This window comes from Melospiza melodia, chromosome 4 (assembly GCF_035770615.1).
Source record: "Melospiza melodia melodia isolate bMelMel2 chromosome 4, bMelMel2.pri, whole genome shotgun sequence".
NCBI classification, from domain to species: domain Eukaryota; kingdom Metazoa; phylum Chordata; class Aves; order Passeriformes; family Passerellidae; genus Melospiza; species Melospiza melodia.
The window spans coordinates 57345211-57359769 of NC_086197.1; the positions used below are offsets into that span (position 1 = coordinate 57345211).

Below are 14559 nucleotides of genomic sequence, written 5' to 3' on the forward strand. Positions count from 1 at the left end.
CAGCCAATCAACTAACAATATTTTCTATAACAACAGATTAAAACCAACACAAAGAACTTTCCATGGTTACCACAGCACATGTTTATTGTGGTTTTAGCACGATATTTGCCAAAAACATTTTTGGATTAATTGGTTGTAGCAGTTGCGTACAAAAAAAGGACATACTTAAATATCAATTCTGCTACCTTAAAACATGGGGGAAGCACATGGCCTGGGCTGTGCATCAACCAGTACCATACAATGCGCTTTTCAGAAGCTGAAAAAAAGATCTACAAGTCTCCTACAAACACAGGAAGTTCCACCTTCAAACCACTAACTAAAATTAAAATAATGCAATACTTTTGCAAACCTGAAATCAAGCTGAACAGATCTTTTTCAACACTAAAGGATTTTTCTGGTCCCCCAGATTATAAAATAGTCTTGTTACTGACTCCTCAAAGTAACAGTTTTTACAACTGACTGGTAGTGTTGAAAAGTGATATCCTGTTGTTTTTCTGAAAGTTGTATGTAATTTAGGGGAAAGGGAGCAACAGTGCAGCTATGGATGCTGTACTTTGTTACGCCATGCCAGAAACAACTTTTTTTGTGCAACCAATATCAGTTAAGGCTTAAAACTTTGCTATTGCCAGTGTAAAGAGTTTTGAATTACCTGCCCTAGCAGTATAGACCATGTTCATACTTGAATCAGCCTAAAGACCCTTCAACAGTACAGCAGCTGCAAAAAGCCTTCAAAGAGGACAAAGTACAGCAAAGTAACTTCTTGCACTAGAGCACAAAAAAACCCACTAACTTCTTCCTAGGTCACTTTCTTATAGTAAAGCTAGTACTTCTAAAACCCATGAAAAGAAAATAATACTGGCAACATCTCCAGGGGAAGTTTTCTCCACCTCAAGGCTACAAAGAGCTAACAGAGACTTTCTACCTGCAGTGCATTATTCATGTAATACAATTTTTTCCCTTGTTACAAGAAAAGAATTTGTTTGGGACAAGCTAAATTGGAAGTATGGAAGAACTTCAAACACCAGAAGTAAATTTTTAATCAAGACAATTATTGTTACAATTAGCTCCTTAGTTGTTATGTTTGATGCAAGAGCCTATTAATCCACTCAGGGCAGCCTAAACTGCCCTGACTTCACATTTACTTTTCTCCAACATCAAGGGCCTCAGAATCAGGATGAATCCTCTTACACACATTGCAAGCACCCATTCAGTGAAGATTAGCATAATATTAAGGCCATCTGAAGCACAGAAATGAACAGCACTAAATGTTTTACTGAGCAGCCACTCAGTTATGTGCAACAGGGAACGACCCAGCCAAGACATCTGCCACAAATTACCATCATTACAATTTTTTGCACTACTTTAAGAACTCTGGTCAACACCTGCATGCCAACATGAAAGTCACAATGCACTTCCAGGGCCTACTCTTAAGTAAAGCCAGTCTGGCAGGACTGAAGAACCAAAATACCAATCTGCTTTGGCACAAAATTAAGCGGGCACATAATACTCCACCTTCCTTATAAAGCTCAACATTTACAAGGCTAAATATCCAGTAAGTTTTTTTTTTTTAATACAAAGGACCTATTTAAAACAATATTCCTCCCTCTGTTCATAACCTAGTACAACAGTCAAGAGATAACAGTCTACTGCTTGTTGCTGGCTATTTCCTTTTCCTGTTCTGACTCAGAGAAGCTGAGAGCATGAATTAAGTCATATTCACCGTTGTCCCTATTCACCTACCTGATATAGGGATCCCTCCCAGACCTGTGCTGTGTTGTGGTGGGAGATTCAAGTCCAAGAAATTACTATTTGAGGTGGGATTTGCTGTGTGGTTCAAGTGCATGATGCTATTGCGTGGGAAGGCCATCCAAGGATAGCGAGCTGCTTGGCCTGGAAAACTGAAGGAGTTGTAAACTGCTCGATGCTGTTGAAACTGTGGAAACCTCTGTGGCATGACTGGAAAGGTGCTACTGAGAGAGTTGGCATTTGTGGGTGCAGCAGGATGCAGGAATCCAGAACCTGGCCCTTTGGCAGTTGTAGTGTGTGGGGTAGGGTTCTGAAGAGATGTGGGTGAAAGGGAAGGTTGGTCTTGGACTGACAGTTCCTTCTCAATCAGGTCTGCTAAGGCTTTGCGGGTGATGTCAAAGGGATCAAACCCTAAGTCGTCCTCTTGCTGTTTGGAGGAACCAAACCCAAAAGCTGCTTGCCAGTCTGTGGAGGAGGATACTGGTATAGTTTCTGTTGGAGAAGAAAGGAACAGGATTTAGAACAAGAATTAGAAATATTTTTTCCATATAAAAGCTTCAGCCTGTGTATCTGACTGTGGTCTTTTATCTTCCATATAATACTACTTTATATGTCCCCCAAAGATACCTTATTCATCAGCTTAGAATGCCATATTCAGATCAAACTGTCATAGATTTCTACTAAAGGCAAAGTGCTAGAAGTAGTAAATAACACTTTTACTGCACACCTGCACTGTTAAAAAACCATGGGAAAACCTTACCCAGAAAGTATTTTCAAGAATAGTCCCAAGCAGAAAGAGACCAATGACCACTTGTTTAGAACCTTCTAAACCCCATACTACTTCATGGAAGTGTGAACGAGCAGAGCATAATAAATAAGGTCTTTACTCAGTTCAATATTTTGCTTTCACCAGTAATGCTGTGCAAAAAAGATAAGCAGGATGTTCCCCCTCAAAAGGAAGAACCTCAGAGCAAAAACAAAACCGAAACCAACAAACAAAATCCACAAAAAATCCCCTGCTGTCTATCGTTATGAAGAGAAACAAGTCAAATTTTTGAGGAGATGATAAAATAAAAAAAGGGAACTGCATTACAAGATACTGTTAAATATTTTGAGGCAGTGTTGCAATAAGTTATCAGAATTTGTCCTCATTTTCAGTTACTAGTTCTTTTCATGATGGCGTAAAGTTTGCTATTCAGATTCACTGAATTCTGGTCTATCTTTGCAATATTTTTCTCAAAATTGTGGTCAAGCAACGTGCTAAGTACAGGGTAGCATCACTTGCAACATTAACTCCCTCTGCTGGTAAGGACCTGGTGTGCTGCTCCAAGAAGGTTCAGCATCCTCTCAGAGGAGAAATCAACAGTTCTATTTTCACTCTAAAATCTGTGATAAAGAGTTGCTAGACCAACAAGAACTTGTCCTTTGCATTCTTATTTAAACCACAACCATACACTTTATATTAAGTATGATCTCTACTACCTGGAAATTATCTCTCACTGCTACTTAATCGTCACAAAATTGGTACATCAAGTGCCTTAGCAGAAAGGAATTTCCTTGGTAATAAATATTGTTTACAAACAGAATTATGATATCCAGGAGCAAGATAAACATCAAAAGATGACTAATCACTAAGTAAACTAATTATATAATATTATTTACATTCAATTTTTTACTGATATTGTTTCATTTCATTTCGTAACACTTCTCTCAGAGTTATCTGTGAGCTCTTCAATACTGTTAACTATTCCCAAGACTATATAACTACAATTAAAACAATGTTTTGTGCATATGACAAGGTATTTCATAGGAGAGTACCTGAAAAATACAGGTATCTGATGAAATTAAACATAACTTGCCTGAATTTATAGAATCTCACCTCAAAGAGAAAGATGAGACACCTTCAGATAACTATGTAGAATACTAAGAAAATTCTACACAACAGCTTTTGATATTAGAATTACAGATTATCACATCAAAATATATTGATACCATGTATTTTCCCCACTCTCAATAAAAATCTGTAACACTAAATATTAAAGCATACATGTCACATCCCATGCATGTTGCTAAGAAAAACTAAAGTAAGCAGTCTGATAATTTAGCCATGCAGCTTGAAAGCTCTGCAAAATTTAAGAAGAAATCCTTAGGTCACTGCAATTCATCTGCAGTTAAGTGACAAATTTAACGATTTGTAAGGGGGGAAAACACAGTCTAGAACAAGTCCTAGAGTTTCAGGTTCTACAGGTTTAAGCTCTGCACAACTCTGTACAAGTTTTAAGCAACTGCAAAAGCAAGCAGCACGCAGCCATGTAAGCTGTGGATGTACCTGATGTGAAGAGGCTCTGTGGTTCTGGTGCTGTGGGCCAGTCACTCGAAGTCTGTGGAGAGCTGGGGAATGGAGGAAGCCCACTGGGGATGGGGTTAGGGTGCCGGAAGTTGTCAGAGAAGAGTGACTGTGATTCTGTTACAGCCCCTTCAAAAGGAGACCGTGCACTGTGATTAGATGAACTGATGGGTATAACTGGATTGGGTTTTGTTAAACCAGGTGGTGGTGAAGGTGTGTCACTGTTTGTTATCTACAAGCAAGAGAGAAAGAGAAAAATTAGAACATGAGTTGATATATAAAAATATTCTTCACTAACTCAGACAAAAAGTTTCCTCAAAACTCCTGGCCACAATTAGGTTTGCTAATATATACCTCAGCACAAGGTCAAACAAAAAAATCAACTTAGCAACAGCATTTTTAAATTTTGTTTAAAATCATCACAAAATAAACTAGAGTGGAAAAAGACCTCTAAATTCATTGAGTCCATACTATGACTAAACACCACCTTGTCAACTAGATCACGGCACTAAGTGCCACATCTGTCTTTTCTTGAACACCTCCAGAGACAGAGACTCCATCACCTCCTGGGACAGCCTATTCCAATGGCCAATTATGAGACACTTCAGAGAACACATGCTTCTCCAACTGGCAAGTTGCATTGAGTCCTCAAACCCACTTACTTTCAGAGCACTTATCTTTGTGTCTTACCTGCTGAGAGCTGTCACCATTTCCTATACTGAGGGAATCTGAAGGTTTATCGATAGGGCTGCAAAAGTGGGAGGGAAAAAGACAGTAAGAGACTCAAGTATTTAACATGAAAAATAAACATTTGCTTTTGTAGTGGAAGAAAAGCCTTAGAATTACAACAAAAATCAAAAAGCAGGGATCAAAAAGGTAAAAAGTGCACTTATTTTTTATGAGACTGCTTTTTTAATCATAAGCATTCCAATAACTTATCATATACTGTAATACTTCTTTTCACCACTCTCCATTCTGCTTGTTGACTGCCTTAAAGAACAAAATTAAAGTTTTGAACATGTTCATAGCAGCTCTATGCCATACAAAACCCTAGAAGTCTATATGATGACAGTATTTTGTAACAGTCAGTTCCATCTATGATACTACTGTAAAGAAACTGGAAAAGATCTATTTTCCAAACACACAAGTTTTCAGTTTCCATAGAAATCTGAAATAAATCTGGGACAGATAAAACATTAAATTAACGATTTAGTCTTGGTGGCAAGTTAAGCTTTCCGCCAGCCTTTAAGACTGAGGTCTGAGATGACAGAAGGGAAAAAAACATAACAAAAACCTGTCAAAAATAAGGATAATCTAAGATAGAGCAGAAAACCACCTCAGAAAGCCATTCACTGCAAATTATTGTGACTTGGCTGAAATGGCACATCTCAGGATTCAAGATTCTTACAGGCATCTGTGAGTTGCCTCAATAAATCTCAATACCGCACTAATGAAATGGTGTTATTGAAGTTCACACTAAAATCTTTGCTTTGCAACTTCAAGGTACTCTCATTTTCATCCACCCATGAGAAAAGATGCACAAGCATCAGGTTCCACAGGCCAATACAAAGATTCTACAAACAAGCATCAGAAGTAAGAACATGAATTGCAGCTCCACTAAGAGGCCAGAACATGATACAAGTCAAATTACAGTCATGATGTTGAAAAATATATGTAACAATTTCTTTTAACTGGGTGCAGACTTCAGATTCTAGATACACCTTGTTTTCAAACAGCCTTTGGTGCTGCTAACTTTAATTACTGCATACAGCCTTACAGTAAGGTCAACTATTTGTAAGATTTCTTCCACTTGTAATTTTTCCCCTCACACCAAAATGAGTAATTGAAACTCAGCAGAATTCTCCACTCTAAAAGACACTGTGTAAGAGTAATCATCAATACCTTTTTTTTTGTGAAAAAAGACAACTGATTGAGTCAGTATCTCAAACAGATAAATTAAGCTGAAATACTTATGACTATAAAGGAAAAATCACTGCACTACTCCAGTGAAGATTTACAAATCCTCTCTGCTTAGTGATTCAACAGCATGAATAAAGCTCTTCCAATTGAAACACACTGCATTTGGTTAGTAATTTCTAAATTCCTATAGCACAGAAATCTGCTGTAGACTCTTCATTACACAATCAATTCTGACTGAAGAGCTGATATTCCAGCCAAATTCCTTTCCTACAGTGCTAACATTCACCTACTGCAGTTTAAAAAGCTATGAGTAAGACAACTTTTACTGACAATCTAAATGATGAAAATGTCTATTATACTTGAACCTTTCTAAGGAGCTTTTATTTGCAAGACAGACTTCTTGTCCTCAGGAATGAATAAGGCTCATTATCTATTGACTACAATATTTTTATTTACATTAAATACATTATTTTCAGAAAAAAAAAAATAATCGCACATCACTACTGAGATGCAATTCCCAGGCTCTCTGATTGCTCCTCAAGGGGACTGCTATTTAGCCTAACAAGAAGGTACCACTTCCAACAATGCTCTCCATTTTAATGCATTGGTTCAATATTGATTTAAAATGAAGACTGGCTACCTAATCAGCAGCACCACTGCTTCAAATATTAGGGTTTACCTTGCTTTTTTCCCATCCAACCTCTGAATGAGCCTAATGTTTATTACCTAAAGGGGTCCATAAAAAACAAACCAGCATGACTACAGACTAGGACTGTAACTGCTAGTGATGCATAAGGTGGAAGAGGACACCAGTTCTACTCAAGAAGGGCATAAAAAAAAAAAAAAAAAAGTTGGCTGGCAATACGAGATGATTGTAAGCAGATGAATTACTTCCTCTACACAAAGAAGCCTCAGTTCAACCTGCTGCCCTATTGTCCCTCTGAGTGCTAACTGGGGAACCCTCTCCTCTGTGTTGTGTTTCTGGAACACATCACTGTAAGGAAATTAGATATTTTAGCCCTAACATTTAACTTCCCTCTACTGAAGCTTTTCCAAGTGACAAACCTCCTGATGTACAGCAAATGGCATATTATTTTTGTGGAAGCTTCGGTATGGAAAAAAAGGAAGGACTCAGCTCTGACTGGGACTGTGCAGCTGTATAAGCTGATGATCCCCCAGGCATTCTGCTCCCCTCAGCCATTACCTGTACTGTCACTAACTTCATGTTAGGGTTCTCCTGCACAGTGTGCCAATCAGACTTTTTAACACGGGCTACACTAAGCCCAGCTTTTTGTGACCTGATCAGGATTTGTATCCAGCTCTCCAACCAGAGAGACTGAAGAATCATTCCCTCCACACCAATCAGTGAGAGAGAAAGCAAGCTGTCTGAAGTACAAAAGGCAGCACAATTACCCGAAATCTGAGTCTGCACCATCTGGAGTCATGTGTTCTGGGTCTGTGCCATTTTCTAATATAGGAGGCGTTTTCCTGTGTTCCATTGTTAAACCGTTGGCCGATTTACTTGAACTCTGTAATGATGGCCAGGCATCTTTGTTATTACTGTTGGGTCTGGAAAAAGGCAAGAGTAAAATAAAAAAAAATAGAAGAGTTCAAGTTATGAAGAAAGTGTTTTAAAAATTGTAAACACTGGGGAAATAAATCTTTGTGCCAGACAATCCGTAAGAATAGATTTATCTGGATATTATTTTTCAAATTTTAAAAGGTGATGACATAAAAAATTAGTGGGATAGGGTAGAGAGAAAACCAGAGGGAATTCTGTTTTCTTTCCTGAATAGATAGCTGCTTTGCCAATCCCAAAGTCCAAACTTGCCCGTTTGAGGAATAGGAAAAAAATGTAAATAAAAATGAAAAATGCCATCAATAGTTCAAGTGTCCAGACCTCTGTATACCTCATTCAGAATTACTTGCTTTAGCCCATAACTATTTTTAAGTTCTGTAAGTCATGAGCTAAGTCATACTTTTTTTTAATATGTTTTATATTCCAGGTCCTATCATGCCTGGCCATAACAGATGAAGTTTTATGTTTCACACCTACAGAGGAGTCCACAGCTTTACTAACAGACCAAGAGATCAGCCAGACAAATACATGGTTCAAGTTACTCCTTCCTTCATTTCTACCATAATTAATTCCCTTTTATAAAGTAATATTAAATTTCATTTTAGAGTGCCCATTAGAACTGGAAAAAGTTCAAGAGAGGACTCAAAGTCCAAGTTTTTGCTGTAAATAGTTACATTCTGTACAAATTTAAGCAAAATGGAATATAGTCTATAACCAAATGGATTCAAATACAGTTTGTCTGTCAACCCTGCAATCTTATTATAATAATATCTTCTTTTGTGTTCTTCTACGTTACCTGTAGCTTTCCATTTGCTTCTATGAGGAGCTGGTTTTAGTGTCCAAGTCCTGTCTTCGTAATAAAGCAGCTTTCACCAAAATATTTTAATATATATGCCCTTCCTGATGCACTCCTACGTTGGTATATTTCTATTACATGGTCCAACACTTACTCTACATTTTTAGGTCAACTTACTAATTTCACAGCCAGAATCTGGAAATTTCACTAACTGCTTATAGCAACACAAATGCTTTCTACTCAGATAAAATTAGTAATAGTAGCTCCTCTCAAATCTCAGTATTTTAAGATTTGCTATTCTGTATCCATCTGTTCTCAGCTACATATACAATATGTACATAGATGAGTACCTTGACCTGATCTACAGATCTCATCTCGGCTTTGCTCACATCTGGAATAAGATAGAGCTAATGAGTTGATCAGATACAGAACATCAGGTAAAGAAGAGACAGCAGCAGCATATCTGTCATTTAATAGTGTCATTGTACAAAAATGAATTGAAATCTGGATTATGAAAATTGTCAATCCATTTATTTCAAACAACCAAATTTATGCTACAGTGCAAAGCCATCTCTACACCAAAACAAACTTTAAAATGCCAGTTAAAAGTCAGTTTTGCATCCAAGGAAAAAGGAAAAGAGAAACAAATTGGTGTGTATTTTGAGGTGGGGGGTTTTGTGTGTGGGGGTTTTTTTGTTTTAGTTAAGTTCAGGCTGCATGTCTCTGCAGGGCTGTTCTCTAAAAGATCAGTATGTGCTTAATAGTTGGTTGTTCTTGTAGCATAAGAAAACACTCATTTCAGCTCTTCAGAAAAATGTCATCAAGGAAATAAAAAAAGTTTGATCTGTCTTAAATGTGGAGTCTATCTCCAATTTTAAGAGAACAGAGTCACCACAACTATCAAGTAACATAGCAGGAGATGAGTACACAGTGTGACCCTGGGGATTTTAACAGTTGTCTTCAACAGGAAGAAAAGGTCTGCAAGCAGGACCTTTCAAATTAGAACAATTTTAGAAAAACACTTAAAAGTTTAACAAACTCTTTTCTACTACTGGATATTTATAATTAAGTATCTACTACTTAGAGCTCAACTTCTGTTCCATTCTGTTATGAAACAGAAATTCTGCACCCCAGAAACACAAGAACCAGTTTGCAGTTGTCAGAGGTTGTGACAAACTGCTAGAAATATGAATACCCTATCAATGAATCCTACAAAAACAATCCTACAAGAAGTCAATTGGGTAGAAACTGCGAAAGAACAATGTGCATTCATTCACCAGTGCAAAAGCAACGACAAAACACGTCCAAATCCCAGCTGCAGGAAATTCACTTTGCAACCCTAAAGGTGGTACCTAAGCATTAGCAAAGAACAGAGGAGTCCAAGCTGTGATTATGCTGTTCAACTGACAAGAGAAATTACCTCCAGAAATTACCACTTGCTGCCTTTAGAGTTACATGCCATTTTCTCTGTAAGTGCTAAATGTAAGCATCACAGACTGGCCAAGCTCCAACTCCTAATTGCTTCATAAAGGCATAAAAGTTTGCTGCAGTTTCAGATAGTGCATTCTTCCCACACTGGTACAATTTATTTTGCTGGGATCTAATCAGGTTTCTAATTAAAATTAGTTCAGATTTCAAACTTGAAATCATCAATACCCAAGTTCAAGAACTAGTGTATTTGTTTTGCTTGCTACACTTTACCTTTGAAGTCAATATTGAACCAGTGCCTGAGAAACAGGGAGCAGCTCTGTCCTTAAGGAAAAAGATCCCTCTGGAAGCCCTGACCACTTGCAGTCAAAGTGCATATGAAACTGCCTCCAGAAATTAAAAGAAAGAAAATAGTCCCAGTACACCAGCTGGAATACCAGTTCTCAGAATTGTGTTCTGCTCACTCAAGACCCATTGACAGTATTTTTGATATAGTACCCACTGTCTTGCTTAGAGGGCTGTGCAGTGATGCTGCCACTGGCAAACTATTGTCTGAAAAACACAGTAGTGCATGAACTGGCACACAACAAAAACCCTAAATACAAGGTCAAGGTTCATATGAAGTGCAATCTAACTTTCACATTCTGCTCTGCTCATCTCCTTTATCAAACTCCTACAAAAAGGAGTGGAAAAATTGTCAACAGTTTTTATTTCTTTATCTTACATATGACATCTGAATGAATAATTGACTGGTAACCTCAGACTTTCATTTATCTTTGTGTGACTACATGCTCATATAGACAGTTATCTTTTCATAACTTACTGAACAAACTACATCAACAGAATATTATTTTAGCAAGGCATAATAAGTTATATCTGCAGTTACAACATAATAAAAAATATACAGACTGCACTATAAATCATGATGCAAAAAAACATATTAAGGTTATAAGATAGCTCAGTTATAAAAATACAGACTGCATTCACAATGATACCAATCATACCAAGAAAGTACACATCTGGTCTTTAAAAAATGCATCTGGTTTTACAAATATAAAACACAAAGGTTTTCTTTCAGAATACCTTGTTCTGAACTACTGATCCAAACGCAAAACACATTTCTTTCCGAAGATACACGCTCTGTTTTAGAACAAAGCGGTGCATGTGTCCTGGTTCTGGCCAGCACAAGGTTAATTTTTGCAGTGGCCAGGAATGGGCATGCCTAGGACAATTCCACACGACCTTTAAGTAATTTTCTGGAGAAAGGCTTTCTTCTGGGACAGCATGGCCTAGCAGAGGTCGTGTCAGTACTGCTGGGGGCTTCTGTGGGGTGAGCAATCACTTGTGAATCACTGGACTCTTTCTTGTACCCGCTGTCATTTGTACTGTTGCTGTTACTGTTTTCTTATCTCACTGCTGTTTCCAATGAATTGTTCTGATTTTTACCTTCTGTGCCTCCAATTCTCCTCTCCTGCCTGGTACAGGGCAGGGCAAGGGGAGGAATGTGGAGCGGCTTCAGAGGGAACATTCTAAATTGGAGAATATCACTCCTAAACAATATGTCTCTCCAGAGAACACCTATCAGATTTTATCATATAGTAGGTACTACAAACAGGAGGCAATTTGGGGCATGAAATAGGAATAAAAGTTTTCTTTGGAATAACCAGAAAGAATAACCAGGCAGTCCAGCACCAGTACTTACGCATCGTACCTCTGCAGTGCTGTCACTTTGTTCTTGTTCTTGTCAACTGTACCCGTAGATAATTGGAGAAAGTTGGGGTTTAGTTTGTACAATTCTTGCAGTAGTTTCTGTTCATATTCCTGGTGCTTACCCGCCTAAGGAAAGAGAAACTCACAATGAATGAATACTGGTATAATATATAAATTTATGGTTATAATTTTTAAATATATATAATATGCCCATATTTATGTCCCAAAGCTTACAATTTTAGCCTTTGCAACTTATCAGCTCACTCCTGCCAAACTCAAAACAGTGCTTCTCACTCTCAGCACAGATGTAACCTCAACAGCTCTAAAGCTTGCCTAAAAAATCACCTATTTATACTATTTATATTTTTTGAGACTTCTAAATGAGAAAAGCACTGACAACCTTATTAGAACTTGCTCCTCAGTTCTAATCAAGAGCTTCACAAATATACCATAGAAATCACAAACAGTGACATTTCCAAGGCAGTCTGCATTTCATATTCCAACCATACTAAGCTTTTCAGAAGATGGGAAGGAATAAAGAGTTCCTTTGAAACAAAAAGTTCTTTTGAAATGAAAGCAATTTTATATTAGCTTAATAAAACAGCAGAGGTGTATGACATGACAAACAGCATATTCTAAGCAATAACTGATAAATCATTCTTTTTAGTAACTGAAATACTGAAATATTCTTTCAGCTAATTGAATCAACTGAGAACAATTTCTTGCTTTCAGGAATTGTGGAGGTCCAATTCAGCTCCAGAGTACTAGAATATGGCAAGTGAAGGAAAAGAGTGTTTTTCAGTCTAGCTTGCAGATAACATTCTGTGGCTTAATACAAAAAACAAAACCAGCAAAATCTACTCCTACCCCCAACACTTACAGTAACATCTGAATTCCAAGATGAGCATTCATGGTTTTTGTAGGTTGCTACAACATTCCAACCTAAGAATTACTGTTTGAAAGTTAAGTTTTATTATGAGTTGAATCAAGATACAAAATAAACCAGTGAATTTGAAATTGTCAATAGTTTTTCTCTACCATTTCCAGATACTAGATGTCCTCTAGCAAAGGAAACAAGTGCCAAGATTTATAGTCCGGTCTTCTGAATCTTAAATCTGAAACACCAAATTTATGATCTTCAGTATTGATTAAGAAGCTCTCACACTACTTCTACATATAAAATTTAACTCTCTGTAACATTAATTCCTTACTATTTTGTTGGAACAAGAATGGAATTAATGCACAGTCAATGTGCACATACCCTAGGAAAATTTTACGACCTAAAAGAAAAATATAACTTTTTTTTTTACAAAAATTTATGCATGAATAGACAAAATACAAAAAATAGTACTGATTCTAAACTACATTCCCTTATGGATGCCTGTAGAAGGCCAATTGCATATCTCACTGGAATACTTCAGGTAAAACCCTATCAATGACTCCATTCTTTTGCTACTTAATCCTCCAATTCTCCATTACTGACTGATCCTGAATGTGTCCTTATGTAGTCAACTTACAAACCTCTCAAGAAGGATGGAAACATGTGGTGTATGCATCATCTTACCCATTTGGTCAGTGTCTACATCCAAGCCGCTACCTAAAGTAGGAAAAAGTGTGGTTCTACAGTATGGCTCACCTAAATGCAAACCTTGAGATATTCTGCACCCTGGAAATGCTTCTTTCACCATGCACTATGACTGTAGCAACTAGGCTGATGCACAGATTTGCACAATTAACAATTTGCAAACGTTAAGCAGATGAGTAAGAAGAAACCTCTCTGGCTCTCTCAATTTGCTTCAGTGACTAAAGACTCAATATCACAGCCAGGTACATCAGTGGTCAGTCTTAAGTTCATTTATTTGCCACACAAATGCAAGAAAGAAACATATTAAAATCCCATATAGAAGCTTGTAGTAATTCTATTTTATTTATAGCAGACAACCCAGAGGCCAAACTTGGCATTTCCAACCCACCTGATATTCTCAACTTCACTTTCCTAGACTCCCTGGAGTTCTATCAATTCTTTTTATTTTATCACTATGTTTAGATCTATTAATTATTTAACCAAGAATACAAATCATCCATTGTCAATTTTTTGAAAAAATACAGAGTCAAAGTCTGAAACAATGAACATCCAATTTCATTAAATGGATCTGGAAATTCACTGACACACAAATGCAGAAAGGCTGGCACACCAAAAGAACAATGTACTTAGCAGGTGTATAATTTCCAATTACTCTTAAGAAAGCAATATGAAATTCAATAAAAGTTTAAGCAATATAACAAGGAACAGGGAAGGAAGAGTCATGTAAGTCACCAAGATGATGTAAAATCCACTCAAGACTTCTGAAGAAACTCACACATGAAAATGAAATCCTGACCAAGGTACATAGCTTATCAATTTTAACTAGCAGTCAGGCCACAGGATTGACAGTTTGCCACTGACTTCCACAAAAAGGGCTGTAGAAAAGATTCTGTGAACTACAGGCTGCTAAGTAAACCTCCATCCTTCCAAAGATTACAAGATGATAATAATAACAATAACAATAATTTTTAAAAATAGAAGTTCATGGATAAACACAAACCACTGGGATTGAATTTAAGTATCTTTTGTAAAGGGAAATCCTGCTTCACTAACATGCACAGAATCAGTAAACATAAATAGAGAGGCTCCACAAAACTTTGAAAGAAGACATTTTTGATAAGGTTTCACACCAGCTATTTATTAATCTGCCATGGAAGAGAGCAACATAGAAAGACTGAATTGAAGATGGTTCAAAGTATAACTCTTAGGGTGCAGAAGCAAGCAACGAGGACTGATGACTGGCATCAGTTCTATGCAACACCATCAGCATGCCTGAGAAAGGCCTTAAAAGCAAGTTCTCTGCTGACAATATCAAGCTTTTTGAGTAATAAACTGCCACGTTGATAATGAGGAGCTTCAAAGAAAACCCAGCGAAATCAGTAAATAAGCAAATGGTGGCAAATAAGCTTCACCAAGGACATGTCAGGTAACACAAGAAGGGAAAAGCA

At 37.2% G+C, this 14559-nt stretch overlaps 1 protein-coding gene across 4 annotated transcripts in view; it reads right to left on the bottom strand.

Moving 5' to 3' along the window:
* The window catches only part of CNOT4 (CCR4-NOT transcription complex subunit 4), a 76656-nt gene that overhangs the window by 15316 nt on the left and 46781 nt on the right, over positions 1–14559 (bottom strand). For 2 of the 4 annotated variants that reach the window (XM_063154788.1, XM_063154785.1), the window contains exons 7-11: positions 11528–11652; positions 7427–7582; positions 4784–4841; positions 4076–4325; positions 1741–2238 (exon numbers count right to left, since the gene is read on the bottom strand). In XM_063154788.1, the coding sequence (XP_063010858.1) occupies positions 1741–2238; positions 4076–4325; positions 4784–4841; positions 7427–7582; positions 11528–11652 (1087 nt within the window). The remainder of the gene's footprint in view (positions 1–1740; positions 2239–4075; positions 4326–4783; positions 4842–7426; positions 7583–11527; positions 11653–14559) is intronic. The other 2 variants (XM_063154789.1, XM_063154787.1) reach the window with 1 other exon arrangement.